General features: G+C 33.9%; 1 protein-coding gene across 1 annotated transcript; it reads left to right on the forward strand.

Annotated features, from left to right (window-relative positions):
• Window positions 1-16,574: 16,574 nt before the first annotated feature.
• Window positions 16,575-17,133, forward strand: LOC118742371 (ankyrin repeat and SAM domain-containing protein 1A-like; the record flags this gene model as incomplete). Its single annotated transcript, XM_036474395.1, is given in 4 exon segments — window positions 16,575-16,814; window positions 16,867-16,907; window positions 16,909-17,000; window positions 17,003-17,133. Coding segments are annotated over 4 exon segments (486 nt in total), but the record flags the coding sequence as incomplete, so codon positions are not given.
• Between the last annotated feature and the right edge of the window lie 458 nt (window positions 17,134-17,591).

A 17,591-nucleotide genomic window follows, 5' to 3' on the forward strand; every position in this document is an offset into this window, starting at 1 on the left:
TCCCGAAGATCCCGATATATTCCGAGAACCCCGAAAATCTCGAAACCCCCGAAATAGTCCCAAAAATTCCGATATATTCCCGAGAAACGCGAAACCCTCGGAAGTAGTCTCGAAAATCCCGAAATAGTCCCCAAAATTGCTAATTGGTCCAAAAAATACTGAAGTAGTCCCAAACATCCCGATATAGTCCCGAGAGCCTCGAAAAATCCAGAAAAGTCCTGAAAATACCGTAGAAATCTCGAATTAGTCCAGCAATCCCGAAACAGTCCCAAAAATTCCGAAATAGTCCCAAAAATCCTGAAAATCTCCAGGTAGTGTCGAAAAACCCGAAATAGTCCCAAAAATCCCAAAGCAGTCCCGAAGCTCCCGATGTCGTACCGAGACTCCTGAAAATCTCGAAGTAGTTTCGAAATAGTCTCAAGAATCCCGAGAAAATCTCCAAAATCTAGAAGTTATCCCAAAAATTCGAAAATACTCCCAAAAATCCCGATATAGTTCCAAAAATTCCTAATTGGTTCCAAAAACATCGAAGTAGTCACGAAGATCCCGAAATAGACCCAAGGACCCCGAAAATCTCGAAGTAGTCCCGAAAAACACGGAATAGCCCCGAAAATCCCGAAATAGTTCAAAAATACCAAAATAGTCCCAAAAATCCCGATATATTTCCGAGAAACCCGAAATTCTCGAAGTAGTTCGACAAACCCGAAATAGTCCCAAAAACTCCGAATTGGTCCCAAAAATCCCTGAGATCCCGAAATAGCCCGCTATTAATTTCGCACAGAAAAACTTATCATTTGACTTAATGTGCGCTGGTATAAACAAGGTATATGACAACATCGTCGAACAATTTGATTCCCATAAATTTCAAGGCGATTTTAATTGATTTGTTATGATTAGGATGTAATTTTTATAACAAAGTACTAATGATTCTGCTTATAAATACAAGCCCGCGCAAAACCCACAAAGGACAAACGCCAATAGATACAGAGATATGTTTGTATTTACATACATATCGGCGTTGTTGCGAATATTCGCATTCGCATTCGTAACCGCTCAGCTTCCGCATTAATTTTAACATTCGCATTTGCTTTCGCATTCGCAATAATAAATGCGGAGCTTTTGCGCATGCGAATGTTGTGCAAGTGCACCGATAAAACGTATGTACTAGGGATGTTGCGAATGTGGAATTTTAGACATCCGCGGATGCGAATGCGGATGTCAAGTATTTTTAAGAAATAATTTAGGTGAGTACATTTGGTAATTTAGGTAAATAAAAAATGGAAAAGTTAGTCATTTTTAATAATGTTTTCTTTTTTATTTATCATCAACAACATCGTATTTAATAAAGAGTAATTTTGCTGCGTTTTCGGGTCACAGTCTCTTCCTTAAAGGGTCATAAATTGCGATGTTGCTTTGACCAGGGCTTGAACCCAGGTGTTGAGGAGTGGAAGCGCGCACTGCTTACCACTACACCACAGCCATTGAAAAAGCCGGAAATTCGATACAAATTTTGTTATTTTCATAATGAAAAAAAATGGAAATCAGTTAAGGCCATGGTGAAATAAATATAAGGTGATGTCACTTACATCACCTCACCTTTTCTGCATGCCAATTGTGGCCATGCATTTTGGGGTAGTGGAAAAAGGGGGAAAAGGTTATGATTACTTTTACTACTTTTTGGGTCTATTTCTAATACATACATATATCAGTGGACCCCACACCAGTTAAATGAAGCTTGCATCAATAAAATATTTTTTCTGTAAACCAGTGTAATTACAGTTTTATTTTTTCGCTCAAAAGAAATTATTATGTACTTAATTTTTATTTTTTCGATCAAATGTATTCATTTTAATAATTATTATTCAGTTATATTTTTCTACCTTAAGATTATTATTTGTAAAACTTTAAGGTCACACGGTCGTACCACACACACATGATGATGGTCAATACTTAAAAAATAAGGACTATTTCCTTCTTTCATTTATTCATATTAAAACAAATTAAATTATACCGTTCTCTTTATTTAATTATTCTTAAATTCTACTAAAAATTACATACTAGCCCGTATGAAATTTTATTTGTATTTTTTCCTTAAGTTCTGAAGTACATATACATATATGCGTACTTAGTTTTTAAATATCTTAAATTACGACCTTTATTTTCGCTAATATTTTAAAATTGAATTTCTGAATTCTATCAGTTATATTATAAAATAATTATGCTTTTACATTGTTAGACCAAAGCACATTATCGTAGCCATCTGAGGCGCTGCTCCAATAATCTGTTGGATATGTATAGTATATATTTTATCAAAAATTTACTTACAAAATTGTAATTATTGGAAATTATCGCTCAAATTTTCCAATGAATTTTAAAAGAAAAGTTAAAGCAAATGCGAAACAAAAAAACAGTTACTACGTTTATACGTAAGCTATTTTCAAATAAAAATAATTTACAAATACCTAACCCACTGTTTATTCGTTGGTGAAAAATTTTTTTTAATATTGCCTAATTATAAAAAGGCAATAATATGACCATCGAAAAAGAAAATAAAGTTAAAAATGGCAACGTCTTGATTATTAAAAGGCAATAAGATGACCATCGAAAAAGAAAATAAATCTAATAATGGCGGCGTCTTGCGCTTATTTGCAAATAAAACCACTAATCAATACTTATTTGCGTGATTTAGTTATTTGCAAATAAAAAATTAACTCAGCGTTTATACGGCAAAGTTTACCATTTTGGAAATTGTTACTTGCAAATAATACGTGCGTATAAACGTAGTAAGTGATACCTACGCATAATTTTTTCACAAAATTTTCTGCTCCTCTTTTTTCCTCCCTTTTGCCCAGAAATGAAATTTAAATAAATAGAGTAGGCATTACTGTAACGCTGGTATGCCGAAATTGCCAAAATTACAACAACCAACCCCTAAGTGACAACACCTTATTATAATTTCACCATGGTTAAGGCTCTGTCTTATACTGCTTTCGCGTCGCTTTGGCGTTGTTTCATTTTGACAGCAACGCAAGTAGCGCAAGTGTTTGCTACACTACAATAGTTGCGTTTTTTTACTCATTTCCAGTAAAATCCAGTAAAAGTTTTTACGAATTTTCATGTTTTGGCGTTTTCGTACGCAAAAACTTGCAAAGTAGGGGAAATTGAGAGAGCGAAAAATGACAGCTGAAGTTGCAAGTTTTTACTGGATTTTACTGGATAAATTTTTACTTGTAAGAATTTGCCAGTACGAAAAACAGCTGATCGCATGTTGCTGGATGAAATTTAAACTAATATGGAAACTGTTTGTGGCTTTTTATTGTTGAATTTCACAAAATAAACCTATTTAAATACAAAATATATTGTTTTATAAGGATTTTGCTGCGAATAAACAACCAATTTATGAGCTGTTCATGAAACCTGCAAATTATTCCTGGAAAAGCGTTCGCGTACTTTTTTGCAAATTTTTTCTATGAGAGCGAATTCTTAGAAATAAAGTTACTGGAGAGTTACTGGATAATTTGTAAAAAAACACAACTAATGAGTGCTCTGACAGCAAATGTTTTTATTTTTTGAATTTGAATTTTACGATTGAAAAACATTCAAACCTTTTTAAAATGGAAGCATTTGGTCGTCGCGGTCCTTATTCGTTTTTTCTTTACACGATTTTGTGTGTTTATTAGTAAAAAGTGAATAATTACATTAAGGGAGTGTCAACGCGCGCAAAACAGTAAGAGTTAACCAGCGTTCGTGTTTCTGTGGTGTCAGCGTTGCCCATGAACGAACGTTGGTTCATGAGCGTTGCCTATGAGAACTGCTTCATATAAACGTATGTATTTATCTTAGCTGTCAAAGCAAAACCAACGCCAAAGCAGCACGAAAGCTGTATGTGCCAGAGCCTTTACGAATAAACTTACTTACTTTAATTTGCTTTGATTTACTTCAAAAACTCGTTTGGCCAAATGGCGGCTTGGAACGCTGTCAAAGCTACCAGCTGTGTAGTTAAAAAATTAAAGTCTGTTCCCTTACACTAAGAATAATTTTCCCACAAAATTCCAGAAAACTTAAAAAAATACAAATAATCTTCTAACAATCTAAATATCGCTAGCTTTGTGTGAAAAGTTGCTAAGTCCACAATTTGTGAAACCTCATGATATAGGAAGCAAGAGAAATTAAGGATTAAGGTACTTGTTTTATTTTTTCTCGTTTATATTCAATTAAAGGCAAATTTTCTAAGTCCAGAAGAGGCCCCCAAAATCCGATAAGGCCAAAATAATATGAAATCTTTTAATAAAGATCGAATCCTTTTGATTCGTATGGAGTTTTGCTTTGCTTTAAACACGCAAAATGTCGTATTCAAAGTTCCTGTAAAATTTGTAAAAACGGACTTAGCAACTTTTCGGCCAGCGATATGTTAAATATATGTAAATATGGAAACATATGATCATTTTTTATTAAACTTTGAATTATAATAATAATAATATAATAGATTGGCGCTTACACATATGTTAGTGTTTGGCCGAGCTTCTCCTCCGATTTGTGGCGGGCGCCTTGATGTTGTCACACAAAGCGGAGGGACCTACAGTTTTACGCCGACTCCGAACGGCGATTGTATTTTTATGAGAAGCTGTTTTTCATGGCAGAAATACACTCGTAGGTTTGCCATTGCCAACTTTGAATTACTTATATTATATATATTTTTTTTTATTACGTAAGCAAATGTTTGTTCACAAAAGGGTGCAGCAGTTTGAATTTATTTAGAACGGGAACATACCTTTATGTCAAAAGCCTACAAAACCCTTTCAAATAAAACATTTGCCTATTTGAAACTTTGAGGCCCTTAAAGCAAGTGAAGCAAAGCTGCCATTTGGCCAGCTTTCATGCATTTTAGTATATTCCAAATAACTTTTGACAGTTCTCAAAACGAGGCAAGCAAAGCAAGCCCGCATTGGGCCAATACCTTTATGTTGTGCCAGACAACTAACAGACAACTACGTTTTCAAAGTTGAGTTGAGTTGTGTCCCACAATACCAATTTACAACTTACAACTCAACTATCTTGAAAGTTGTGAATCATAATAGGGGCCAAGAGTTTTATGAGAAAAAATAATACACTTATCTAAGAAAAAGTAGAAAAAGAACCAGCGATGCACGCAGTTTTTGCAACAGACATTTGACAAATAATATTCGATAGTTACATCATTCCTACCTAATGAAAGGTTATCTGGAAATACCTATTGAAAGATCTTACTCTTTGACTTTAAATCACAAAAGAAGGGGGACGTAGGGGAACCGTTTTAACGTAGCATCCCCCCAGGCAAAAAATGTTGGCTACAATTTGTCATTTTGATTGCCAGATATACGTTTTATCAGTGCACTTGCACAATATTCGCATTCGCAAGAGCTCCGCATTGATTATTGCGAATGCGAATGTTAAAGTTATTGCGGAAGCTTCGCGGTTGCGAATGCGAATGCGAATATTTGCAACAGCCCTGGTACGTAAATATATCCGGCAAACAAAATGACCATTTGCAGCCAGTAGCCCTTTCAATATTTTTTTTTGTTTTCTGTGCTTTAAATACCTGCACTTTGATTTGCTTTTGATGTTACATACCGCCACCTTAATTCACAAAGTCCCTAACCAGCAAATTTTTTTTGTTTACAGGAGAAGCAAAAACGTTACAGGAATCAAATCATTCATACGGATAGGGAATTTTAAAAAGTGGGATAAACCCGTTGGGTTTGGTACCAACTCTTTCAATTTTTAGTGAAGGTTTATTTTAATATATCCTACCAAACATATATCCCACAAAAACTGATGACGTTACAGGTTCCCCAAATTCTGAAACAGCCAAACGAATGATAACCCTGAAAACCCTGAGACATTTGGTTTGGCTTGTAAGCACTGTTTAAACAACGATGTCGCCATTATGCCAGATTCTTCAAGTGAAGATGAAAGTTAGGAGGATACATGCGACATTTTCAGCCCCGATGCAATTCTCATTACTTTTTATTAAATTATATTATGTTCCAATTTTTAAATTCAAGTACTAAATAAAATAAAAATTATTAACTTTTCCATTGTTTACTTACCTAATTGTCTCTTAAAAATACTTGACATCCGCATCCGCATCCGCGGATGTCTAAAATTCCACATTCACAACATCCCTAATACATATGTACATTGGGGTGGCCCAAAATAAATAAAGTCGGAATGTTAATTCTCTCACCCCCTATGATTGTTCTATATCGAAAAGAAATATACCCCTATTCAGGGGCGAACGCAAACATCCTTTCCACCATATATTCAAATCATCCAAATATCCCTATAATTAATTTTTCTATAAATTCGAGTGATTACACACAATAATATGGGTGCAATATTTTGACCAATTTTGGCTATTTGTCTTTTGTTTATTTAATGTTATTTATTTTTTTATAAAAGTCTATCTGGTTTTACATTTCAAACTTTGTACAAAAATAATAAAAATTCTGCAAATTTTCACCAAAATTTCAAATTTTTTAATCAGAATCTTAAGAAAAAATTTGTTATGCACTGTCGTAGCCCATTTAATTCTAGTATAATGAAGGGCAACTTTCAAATTGATAAAAAATCCCGTTGATTTCTTATAATTTTTTTGGTTGAAGGTGTTTCACGTTTCTTCCATACAATTTTTTCGACAATTTTCTTTTATACACATAGAGGACACTGCAAGCAAAAAAAATCCAAAAATCAAAGGGATTTTTTTGCAGCTTAAAACTTGCACTTCATTAGACTAAAATTAAATGGACTACAAAACTGCATAGCAAATTTTTTTCTAAAGATCCTAATTAAAATGTTTGAAATTTTGGTGAGAATTTCAAGAATTTTTATCATTTTTGTACAAAGATTGAAACTGAGCGTAGACTTTGAGACTTATACAAAAATATCAAACATTAAATAAACAAAAGACAAATAGCCAAAACTGATCAAAATATCGTACTCCTATAATTTTGTGGACCACTGTGTGTATATAAGAAAAAATTAGAAATACCATTTCTGTACTGTTTCGTCTTTAAAATAAGAACTTTTATTCAATATTTCCTTGTTCGTTACTTCTATAGCTCTGTAGATATTTAGTAAAGCTAAACCATTTAATTTTTGTTCCCCAGTTTTACTTCGTAATTATGATTTATGCTTAAGAGTGAACGTTCCACTGGAAGCAAGTGTCACAGGAAGTTTTGTGCCTATCTGCACGAATCCGTCTAGGAATATTGTTGGACTATGCTCCGTAGGTACATTGAAAAAATGTCTGTAAAAAAAACATTATAAACCGCATAAACTTATAATTGTGTAAACTTAAATCAACTGTCAAAATTTTTATGGAAACTCGTTTCCACATTTCTAATACATTTTTCCAACGATTTCACTCAATAATCTTGATAAACTAAATGCAAGGCAACTTTGTCACCAGTGTAAACGAGAAGAGAGTATGGGCGTTAATGTAACAGAGCTTATAAATTTATAAGAATATCTGCTTGATAAAGTTATCAGTTTAGATGAATAACTAAAATTTATTTAAATATAAGCATGGCATTTAAATTTGGAATGTAGAAAATTATTTTTGACACATTTTAATACATCATAATTGAAATTTAAAATTATGTTTGGTCGGTTTTCACGGATTTTCAAGGAGTTCATAATTCTTGTTATGGTTTAGTTTACCGCGAGAACAATTTTACAAATCATTAAGTCGAACCTGCAAGAACGCGAATATGTAAAAAAGGTCGCAGGGAATGTAAAACTTGTTTCCGAACTCAGAGGGTTGTGAAATTACCGGTATCTTAAAAACAATAGTGGTAAAAATTTTTAAACTTAGAGAAGAGACCATTTTTGGGCCTTAGCCAAACTACGCCTAATCATTAATATTCATACATGGTAGTCAATTTTTCATAGGAACCCCAAAACCCCTACCTGCGTTCGCCCCTGGCCCTATTTTTTACAACGCTTTTATCAACTTGCAATGTTGTATGTCCAGACCACCATTTTATATTATAAATATAGCGAAGGTATTTATGGCAAACCTAGTCAACTATCAACCTCGTTGTAGGTATCTTATTAAAGACATACAATTAGAAAAACTCTAGAGATAGATGTCGCCTCGCCAGAAGAAGTTAAAAATATGCACTACATACGCTACAGCGGAAATGGACGACACGCCATTTCTTTAAATGAAATTAATTGCTGCTATATGTATGTATGTACATATGTAGGCATATACTAAATGTGAGCAAACAACATTTTGCTTGACTATGCAAGCTGTTCTGTTCTCATCATCATCATCTCATAAATTGTTTATAATGACTTTTGCTAAAATTTCAAAATCAAAAGTTATCAAAACAAGTTCTATGGGACTGAAAAATATTATTTTCTACTTTTTAGTCCATTTATAAAAGCGTTGTATATTAAACATTTTTTTTTTAAATTTTATTTATTTATTTTGCATCAGGGTATATAATATTTTTTGATTTCAAAATAAAAAGGGGTATATTTTTCCAAGGGGGTGAGAGCATAAAAATTCAGACTTTACTTTTTCACATGCATTTTTGGACCACCCTAATGTACATGAATGTATATGTACGTAAAATTTAAAGTAAAATTGCCTAATTTCAAGTGATTCATAATGATCTGCATCGAATTAAGTAAAACAAATTGCAAAGAGACAAAATATTAACGTTCATTATTTATTAACACTTTGCGTATTTTTTCGTTTTTCATCAATTAGTAAACGGAATACGGAGAATAAATTTCTGTACATTTTAGAATACTACATACATACATATGTATGTGTATTTGTATATTTATTTATTATTTGAGTGTTAAACGAACTTTTCACGTTTTGTTCACACATTTTGTGAATTCTTTCTGCTGATTGTGAGTCCAAAGACAAGCAGTCTGCAGTTACTCTTTCAAATTATGTAAAATCCATAAAAGTTTGTAAATAGACCTGATCCTCTTTTCATGCGGTTAGTTGTTAATCACACCTAGTCGTTCCAATTTGTAAATAAAACCGCGTTAATAACGAAAGTCGATGCATTAAAAAATGTGGTACACTTTCGAGGACGAGGCTGTGACCTGGATTGGATCCAGGGTCTGGCAACATTGCCTCGACAGGCAATGACAACGTGTATTTTAGAGTGGCCTTTTTGTTGTATGAAAAATTCCAAATGCATGAATCCAAAAGTTTTCGCACAGAATAATGTGAGGTTGGGGATATAAATAAATACGTAATTAAAGTAAAAGCCTTCAGGAGATTCCTAAAGGTTCCGGGTCGAGCCTTTTCGACCAACAATGTCGAAATTACACCAATTTCTTTTATTTTGCATTTCTTTTTTTAAGTATATATTAGAAAAATTCTACATTATGCTTTATTTAAAATGATATTAAATATTATTTTTATTAGATATTAAATGATATATTGATATAAATGATGATTTCATATTTTTCTCAGCTTTAATATTATCGTGTACCATGGTTTTTCAATCAATGTCAGACTTTTTGAATACTTTAAAAAGGTAAATGTATCCAGTTTTCAATAAAAAACAGTTCAGGAATAAAAAATTGAGTTTCGTGGTCGTAAAAGCTGAAAATTTAAAATAATAATTTCAATTTCAACATATTTCCTATTAAAAAATCAAAATGATCAACCCGGAACCACTCGGAATTTCCAAGCACACAACAACATGGGAAACAACATTTCCTAACCCTGCAAAGCAGGGATGGGCGTTATCAGGAACATGAATAACTGAAAAAAAAAAAAATAAATAAGAATAAGTTTTCACTCATCATTCCAGCAATTTTGAGTGACGAATAAATTTGTATTCTTCATTCAAGCACTTTCGAATGATGAATAAATTTTTATTCATCATTCAAGTAATTTCAAATAACGAATAAATTTTTATTCTTCATTCAAGCACTTGGGAATGATGAATAAATTTTTATTCATCATTAAAATAACGAATAAATTGTTATACATCATTCAAGTAATTTCAAATAACGAATAAATTGTAATTCTTCATTCAAGCTCTTGCGAATGATGAATATATTTTTATTTAAAGTAATACTGAATAACGCATAAATTTCCATTTATTGTATGTATATAAGCATGAATATAAGTATGTATGTACTTATTTAATTATCTATATATATACATATATAATACGTGAAGGTATTTTTTGTCCAGATCACCAGATCTGCACCGTTCATTCGATTTTAAAAAATGAGGTGTCAAATGAAAGGGCTCGGGCTATAAAAGTGCTATAAGGTTTTACTTTTCCGAAAAGAGTTGCAACCTTTTAAAAAATTTAATTCCAAATATTTAAAAAAATAAATTAATTAGTACAATATGGGTATTAATCTGAATAGTATTGAAAAGTTTCAATTTTTTATTACATACAAGGGGGTTGCCAACTGTTTAAAAAAATAAAATTCAATTTCAATTATGGAAATTAGATAGGTGAAATTTTCATCACAGAATGGGTGTCGGGCGAGAGAGGTTTTAGTTTGGAAATATGAGGGTTGTCACCTAATTTAAAAATCGGAAGCAATTAAATTATGCAGAAGTTACATATGTATGTGAAATATTAAAACATGGGTTGCCACCTGTTTTAAATATTAAATTCAAATTAAATTAGATTATTCAGGCTATCAGTCGAAATAAGTTTCAAAAAATTTCGAGAAAGTAAAACCTTATAGCACTTTTATATCCCGAGCCCTTCCAGTTGACACCTCATTTTTTATAATCGAATGAACGGTGCAGATCTGGTAACCTGGACAAATAAATCCCTTCACGTATTATATATGTACATATATAGATAATTAAATAAGTACATACATACTTATGTTCATGCTTATATACACACAATAAATGTAAAATTATGCGTTTTTCAGCATTACTTGAATCATGAATGAAAATTTATTCTTCTTTGAAATTAATTGAATGATGAATAAATATTTATTCGTTATTTAAAATTACTTGAATGAAGAATAAAAATTTATCCGTGATTTGAAATTATCTGAATGATGAATAAAATTGTATGCGTTATTTGAAATTATTTTAATGATGAATAAAAATTTATTCATCATCCGAAAGTAATTGAATGAAGAATAAAAATTTATTCGTTATTTGAAATTATTTGAATGATGAATAAAAAGTTATTCATCATTCGAAAGTGATTGAATGAAGAATAAAAATTTATTCGTTATTCAAAATTAGAACATTAGATGAACAAAATTTTATTTTTTATTTGAATAATAATTCATTCAAAAACGCCCATCCCTGCTGCAAAGTATGCCCATGTACATAAGACTACCTCCGAGATATGTGAAAATTCCAAACATCTAAATTTTTTCGTTACCTGCGCATTTTTTAATAGCTTGAGGATAAAAATAAGGGTACGCAGAAAGAAAAGGACATCTGTCGTAGAAAAATCCTAGGCCCCCAGGAACGTAGACGGAATTTCGCAACGATCCGAATAAATAAAAAAAGATTTTCCGTACGTTTCCAAGGCAGTTAAAAAATGCGTATAATTCTCGTCACGAATTTGATATCATAAATTTTGTGTTTCTAGTTCAACTTTCGTCACTCGAAAATTTTACCTCAAAGAGGTGTTTTATTTGATATAAATTATTTTGGGATAGCAAACAATAATCTAAATGTTTTATTTTTCTCAAATAAATTGCTAAGAACGTTATCGAAATCTAAATTATGTATTCAAATCAAATGTGTCCATTGAAACATATAATTTTTCGAAAACGGAATAAAGCGAAAAAGAATGATCGTATCCTTTCTATTCGAAAAAATTAAAAAAAAAATTATGAGAAATGATAAAAACGTATCAACTTGGTACCAACTTTGGATACAATAAGCAACTGTATTCGCCTGATTGCCTCGTAGTTTAATTGTTGTTAAGATTTCTACCGGGTGTGGGGCGCACACCTGTATTTTTTTAAGAAGTTTTACTTCTATCACGTGTACGGTGTTGCACTCGCGCTATTAAACTAATGATTTTTTCTCAAGTAGTTTTGCTCAGTGGCAATTTATACATTTTATGCAAGTAGTAGCGGCACACTGGGTGAACTAAATGCATTCATACATACATATTTATGTACAACTGTAGGTAATATTGTAGCGTCTTCCCAGGTAGGTTAAGTGCGGGTGATAAACCCATGTAGCACAGTTAAATACTGTGTACATAACTACAATTAAAGTGGTGAAAAATATTACAATTTCGACATGTGACTGGAAAAAAAACTTTAAAATACGCATAAATTGTGGCTTCCAAGACATTTAGGTACGAAGTGATTAGCACAGCTGCATCCTTCAACTTGTCAACTCGCGGGGAATTCCCCGGTTTGCAGGGAATTTCGATTTAAGTGGCAATCGGGGAATGGCCGCTTTTTTCGGGGAACTGGGTATTTTATTTTTATATCTTAAAGTAACCAAATTAGACGAATGTCTTAATTTTTAACCATTTGACCCTTTTTGGAGCGACATTTTTTTCAATTTAAATCGTATTATCTCCGGATGAAAGCTAAGGTTTAGGGCTAGATTTGTGAAAGCCTAGAATAAAATCGGCTGACCAGTTTTTAAGAAAATGCCCGAAATCTCTGTTTTCAGCAGCCCGATTTTTAGTTTTCAGGCGATAACGTTATGACATATTTATATTTTATCAACGCAAAAGACAGCGTTAGATAGCTTGTTTTAATACCCTTCTACTGATATCCACTTCAGTGGTATGAAATGAGTAGTGCGACCTCAGTGGTAGTTTAAAAAATTGCCTTTTTCGAATTTCAGGCACCAGCCACACCCATAAAGGCCTACGAATCGAAACATCCTGGAACAAAACCTTCCTAGTTTTTTTGGTACTTTAATTCTTGAAAGATTGAAAAAAATTAAATGTAGGTACGTACAGACGCTACACACATCGCAAAGCATCTCGTAGTGGAGACACGAACCACATTTAGCTCTATATCTTTCCAACTAGTAGCCGGAACTTAATATATAATCGTTTGAAAGGTATTGGCCTATAGAATAACACTAAATATGTGTGATGCATCCACATACCCCCTTAAGCCGGCAAAAGCAAAAAAATGTTTTTTGTTTCGCAACACTTTAGCCAAATTTTTAAGAATCCGGTTAACCGTTTATGAAGCTTGAATACATTTTCTGGACACACTTTGGACACAAGACCTTTCCAACGATACCTCAAACATGTCGATTGGACCTCTGGATAAAAACTTCCAAATCTCGTGTATATATAAAAGCGAGTCATTTCCGCATGCTACTGAGGCTGCTTTCGCCACTCGCGCGCACTACCGTACGCTGTGATATAAAAGTAAAAACTTAAGAAAAATATTCATAACGCAGGTCTAAAAAAACTAATTTTCAGTATATCTATACATATGTAGTATAAAGGAAAGTCGAGATTTATTGTACGCGATAATCTCGAAAACTTGTGAACGGATTTTGGCGAGATTTTTTCTAATATATAGTAAGGTATAATTCCATGGTTAATGTAGACAGTTGCTGGTTTAGTTTGCTGGCAATGGCATACATACAAAAGCAGGTTATACATGATACATGAACTTCACTACCTACTTATTTTTGTTAGTACCTGATTCTTTTAGTGCTGGTATGAGGTAATGCACCAGTGGATAAGGTCGCCAGGCGCTAATTCAAGCGGCATCTTACCGCGCTGTTACGTACCTAATACAAAACAGTGCCCAAATTATTATACATTTAAAAGTTCAGCTTAAATTATGTTTTACTGACAAAGAATATCTGCTTCCAAAGAAGCCACACTCATGCATCCTCTCGGAAATGGTACAAAAGTCATCAAATAAAAGCTGTGGAGTCAACAGCTGTGGAGTGTATGGTGGTTGGCTACCGTCCACAAATATAAATATGCACTCTGCATGGCTTTTTAAAATGGCAAGTCCAAAAATTCACTTTGCTGCACACCTTCCTTTTGGTCTACATGAAATTGAAAACACTGTTAATACATCAATTTTTTTATGTGCTGAAAATCGTACTTATCTAAAGGGCTACATGTCCAACATTATTGCTACGTGTTCCTAATTAATTAATCTTTGTATATTTATTGATTCCTGCAAAATTGGGCCATGTAGTAGTAAAATTAACACATTGTTCTGCATTGTTTACATATTTTTATATGCGTTTTGGCATTTCTCTCTCGCAATTGCATAAAGATGACGTACGCAAAAATTACGCTCAAAAATCCTCTCTCATTGGCGCAATCTTGTATTCTATCATTCTTGCATACATCGTTCCAGCAGCGTCGGCAGATGTACGATCGCACCGGCGCCAACGCCGCCAAGCTAGTGCATACGTGCAGTTGTCGAATTATTTTTTATTTCACCAGTTTGCCCATTATCTCTTTTTTTACGTATTTCCTTTTGCCTATTTTTTGACAATTAAGCGCGTGTTTTCTGTTGTTTTTGCTATCATAAATTTTCCTTTATTTTTTTTATTTCAATTGCGAATAATTAATTGACTTTGCACATTAATACTCTTATTATTGTTGTTACCCACTTAAGAACAGATAATGTAATTATTTTCTAGTATAATATTTCCGTAAAACTCGTAGGCCCATGGCACAATAAACAGGTAGAAGCATGGTAGCAAATACAACAACTGCATGTATTTTGTTGTTGCTTGAGAAACATAAAGTGTCAAAAATGAAATGCCAAACTTTCCGATGTAAACAGAGATTGAGAATTCACAAAGCAAGCAAAATGGACGCCAAAGCAAAAACGTGAGTATAAAAGATTCAATATTGTATTAATAAACTTTTAAAAAGACATTTTAACGTCTTATATTGTCAGTTAGATGCCAGCATGCTGGCGCCATCAAGTGTTGGTGCCAGCCCAAGAATGATAGAATACAAGATTGCGCCGTCCTGGGCGTTGACATTTGTGTACCACAAGTAAACAAAGAATAGAGCGAAAAGAAGAACGAGTTGAAACTGCCAAAGCAGTTCACTTTACAGCGAAAAACGTGTTTAAATTTTGCTAAATGCGAAAATATTGCATTTTTCACCTAATCTATTAGAGAACAGTGAACATTTTAGTGCACTCCATTGCTTTGCACTTGAGGCAGCTTCAGCAAACGTTTTAGTACACTCCATTGCTTTGCAATTAAGGCTGCTGCAGAAAACTGCAGCAGCATCTCTGCGGGATTGATTAGTTAACTTGCTAATGGAGGCTGCGTGGAGCAGAAACAAAATCATTGTGAGGAAATGCTGTTAATATAATAATAGAGAAACATTTCGAGAACGGCTTTGCCGTGCCCTATTCACACAAAATGCAGCGATTCGTCCCAGCGCTACACTTGCATCTACACTTCTTGCATCTTGACGGCTGTCGCAATTTAACACACATCACTTCATTGTATTAGTTTTTACGCAGTCTTCAACTCAAAAATCACTCACAAATTGCAAATTAACATAATTTAAACTGATTTTTCACTTATAATTCATATTTCTCTTTCGCTGATTTGTAAACAAAGGTTTATTTACAAGTTACCACAACTGTCAAAATCGGAAAAACCAAAGTAGCGGTACCACTGACGGCGCCACCTTTGTTCGCTGCACCGTGGTGCCAGCCGACAGACTGTGTATGTTCTTGCGGTGTGATTGTACCAGCTGCTGGTGTGACATCAAAAATGATTTGATATTTTTATGTTTGTACCAGCAAGCTGGTGTCGTGAATGGAGAAATTAGCTCATATTTTTTTTAAAGAAAAAATCATTTTCGCGGAAATTTCTTGCACTATATGAGTCAAAGCCGCGTTTGTGGAAGATTAAAGTTCACAATATTGCATTTGTGCATTTAAAAAACCAATGTTTAACAAAATGGTAGAAAAATTATCAAATTTCGGCTCTACTCATTTCGATCTTTTCGGGACTTAATTTGTAAAGAAATAAAGATTGTACCAGCATGCTGGTATGTTATATGCGTCGAGCTTGATAGTATAATCACTTGATGGTGTCAGCAAGCTGGTGTCGTGTATTTCCCCTTTAACAACTTTACTAAATTATAATTGTTTCATTACTTTTAGATATGAGCAATGTGGAGCAATAACAAGAAATGCGGCCACCAAAGGTTTTTGGGAACAGAAATTTATATTTTAATAAATGGAAATACGTGCGAAAGTTATGGCGAATACGATTTTGTGTGCCAAAATGGTAATTTCAAACGATTATAAAGGTTTCAAGCTGTGCGATTATTCAATGAAGGGCATACATATTTCGTGGCATTGAGTGGGTGTAGAGACTAGTAAACATAAAGTAGCATAAAGTAAACAAATGTTTTGTTGGCGTAGATAACAATTAGCAACAATTGTTAATAATTGACTAATTGCAAGAAATCCGTTATTTCTACTGGTATCTTCAAAATCAAGATAAAGTCAACGAAGTGTTACCAATATAGTGAATTGAAATAAGCTTGTATTTACATACATTCAACCATGGCACAATTATGCCATGCATGCAACTAACTTTTTAATTTTTTGTCAAAAGCTTTCGTCGCAGTCCATGTATAAACAGTCAAGAGGTTAATGGATATACCCCACTACACCACGCATGTCTGAATGGCCACATCAACAACGTGCGTCTCTTATTGGCTCATAATGCTGTACCAGACATGCCAGACATAAGAGGCTCAACTCCATTGTATTTAGCAGCATGGGCAGGTCATGATGAGATAGTTAAACAACTATTACTGCAAACACCCAAAGCAGCTAATCAAAATATGCAGGTCTCAAAACTTTCTTAATTTTCTTCAAAAGTTAATCTGATTTCCTTTGCAGACTATTGATAATGAAACTCCACTGCATTGTGCCGCACAACACTGTTTTAGCCATTTTGCTTGCCTACGATGCGGACCCCGCTGTCCGCAACAATAGTTTTCAAACTGCACTAGATCTAGCAGCGCAATTTGGACGGTAGTTGAGTGCACCCCATACACCATTTCGCCATCAACACATCTCTTTACTCTAACATGTTTGCATTTAGCTAGTCGTAATGGACACAAAAAGGTAGTAGAAGCGCTAGGTTAGGTTAGGTAAGGTTAAACGGGCAGCTCTGAAAAAGAGTTCATTCGGAGGCCGCAGAGGCCCATTTTGATGCCCATGGGGGTTACCCCCAAGCCTATCCCTACATGTCTTAGAACCATTTTGATTTTCTGGCGAATCCTAGCAGTCCTTCCAGAGGAGCTTTCCCCAAGATATCCAGATTCTCGAAGAAGTGGTCCCCAAGAAACTTGAGGCGTTTTCCTCGAAGTGCTGGACACTCGCAAAGGAAGTGCTGGACGGATTCTAACTCCTCCTCATCCCTGCAGCTTCTACAGAAATCATTATGCGGGGCTCCGAACCTGGCGGCCATGTGGCCAATGGTCCAGTGTCCCGTTAGTATTCCTGTGAGAAGCCTGACGTTTGACTTTGAAAGCCTTAATAGACTCCTTGTTCTTCGTTCATCGAGCCGTGACCAGAGTGATCGCGATACCCTGCAGGTGTGAAGGTTTACCCACCTACTG

The sequence above is a fragment of the Rhagoletis pomonella genome, unplaced genomic scaffold (assembly GCF_013731165.1).
Source record: "Rhagoletis pomonella isolate Grant_MI unplaced genomic scaffold, Rhpom_1.0 Rhpom_scaffold_00007, whole genome shotgun sequence".
NCBI lineage: Eukaryota > Metazoa > Arthropoda > Insecta > Diptera > Tephritidae > Rhagoletis > Rhagoletis pomonella.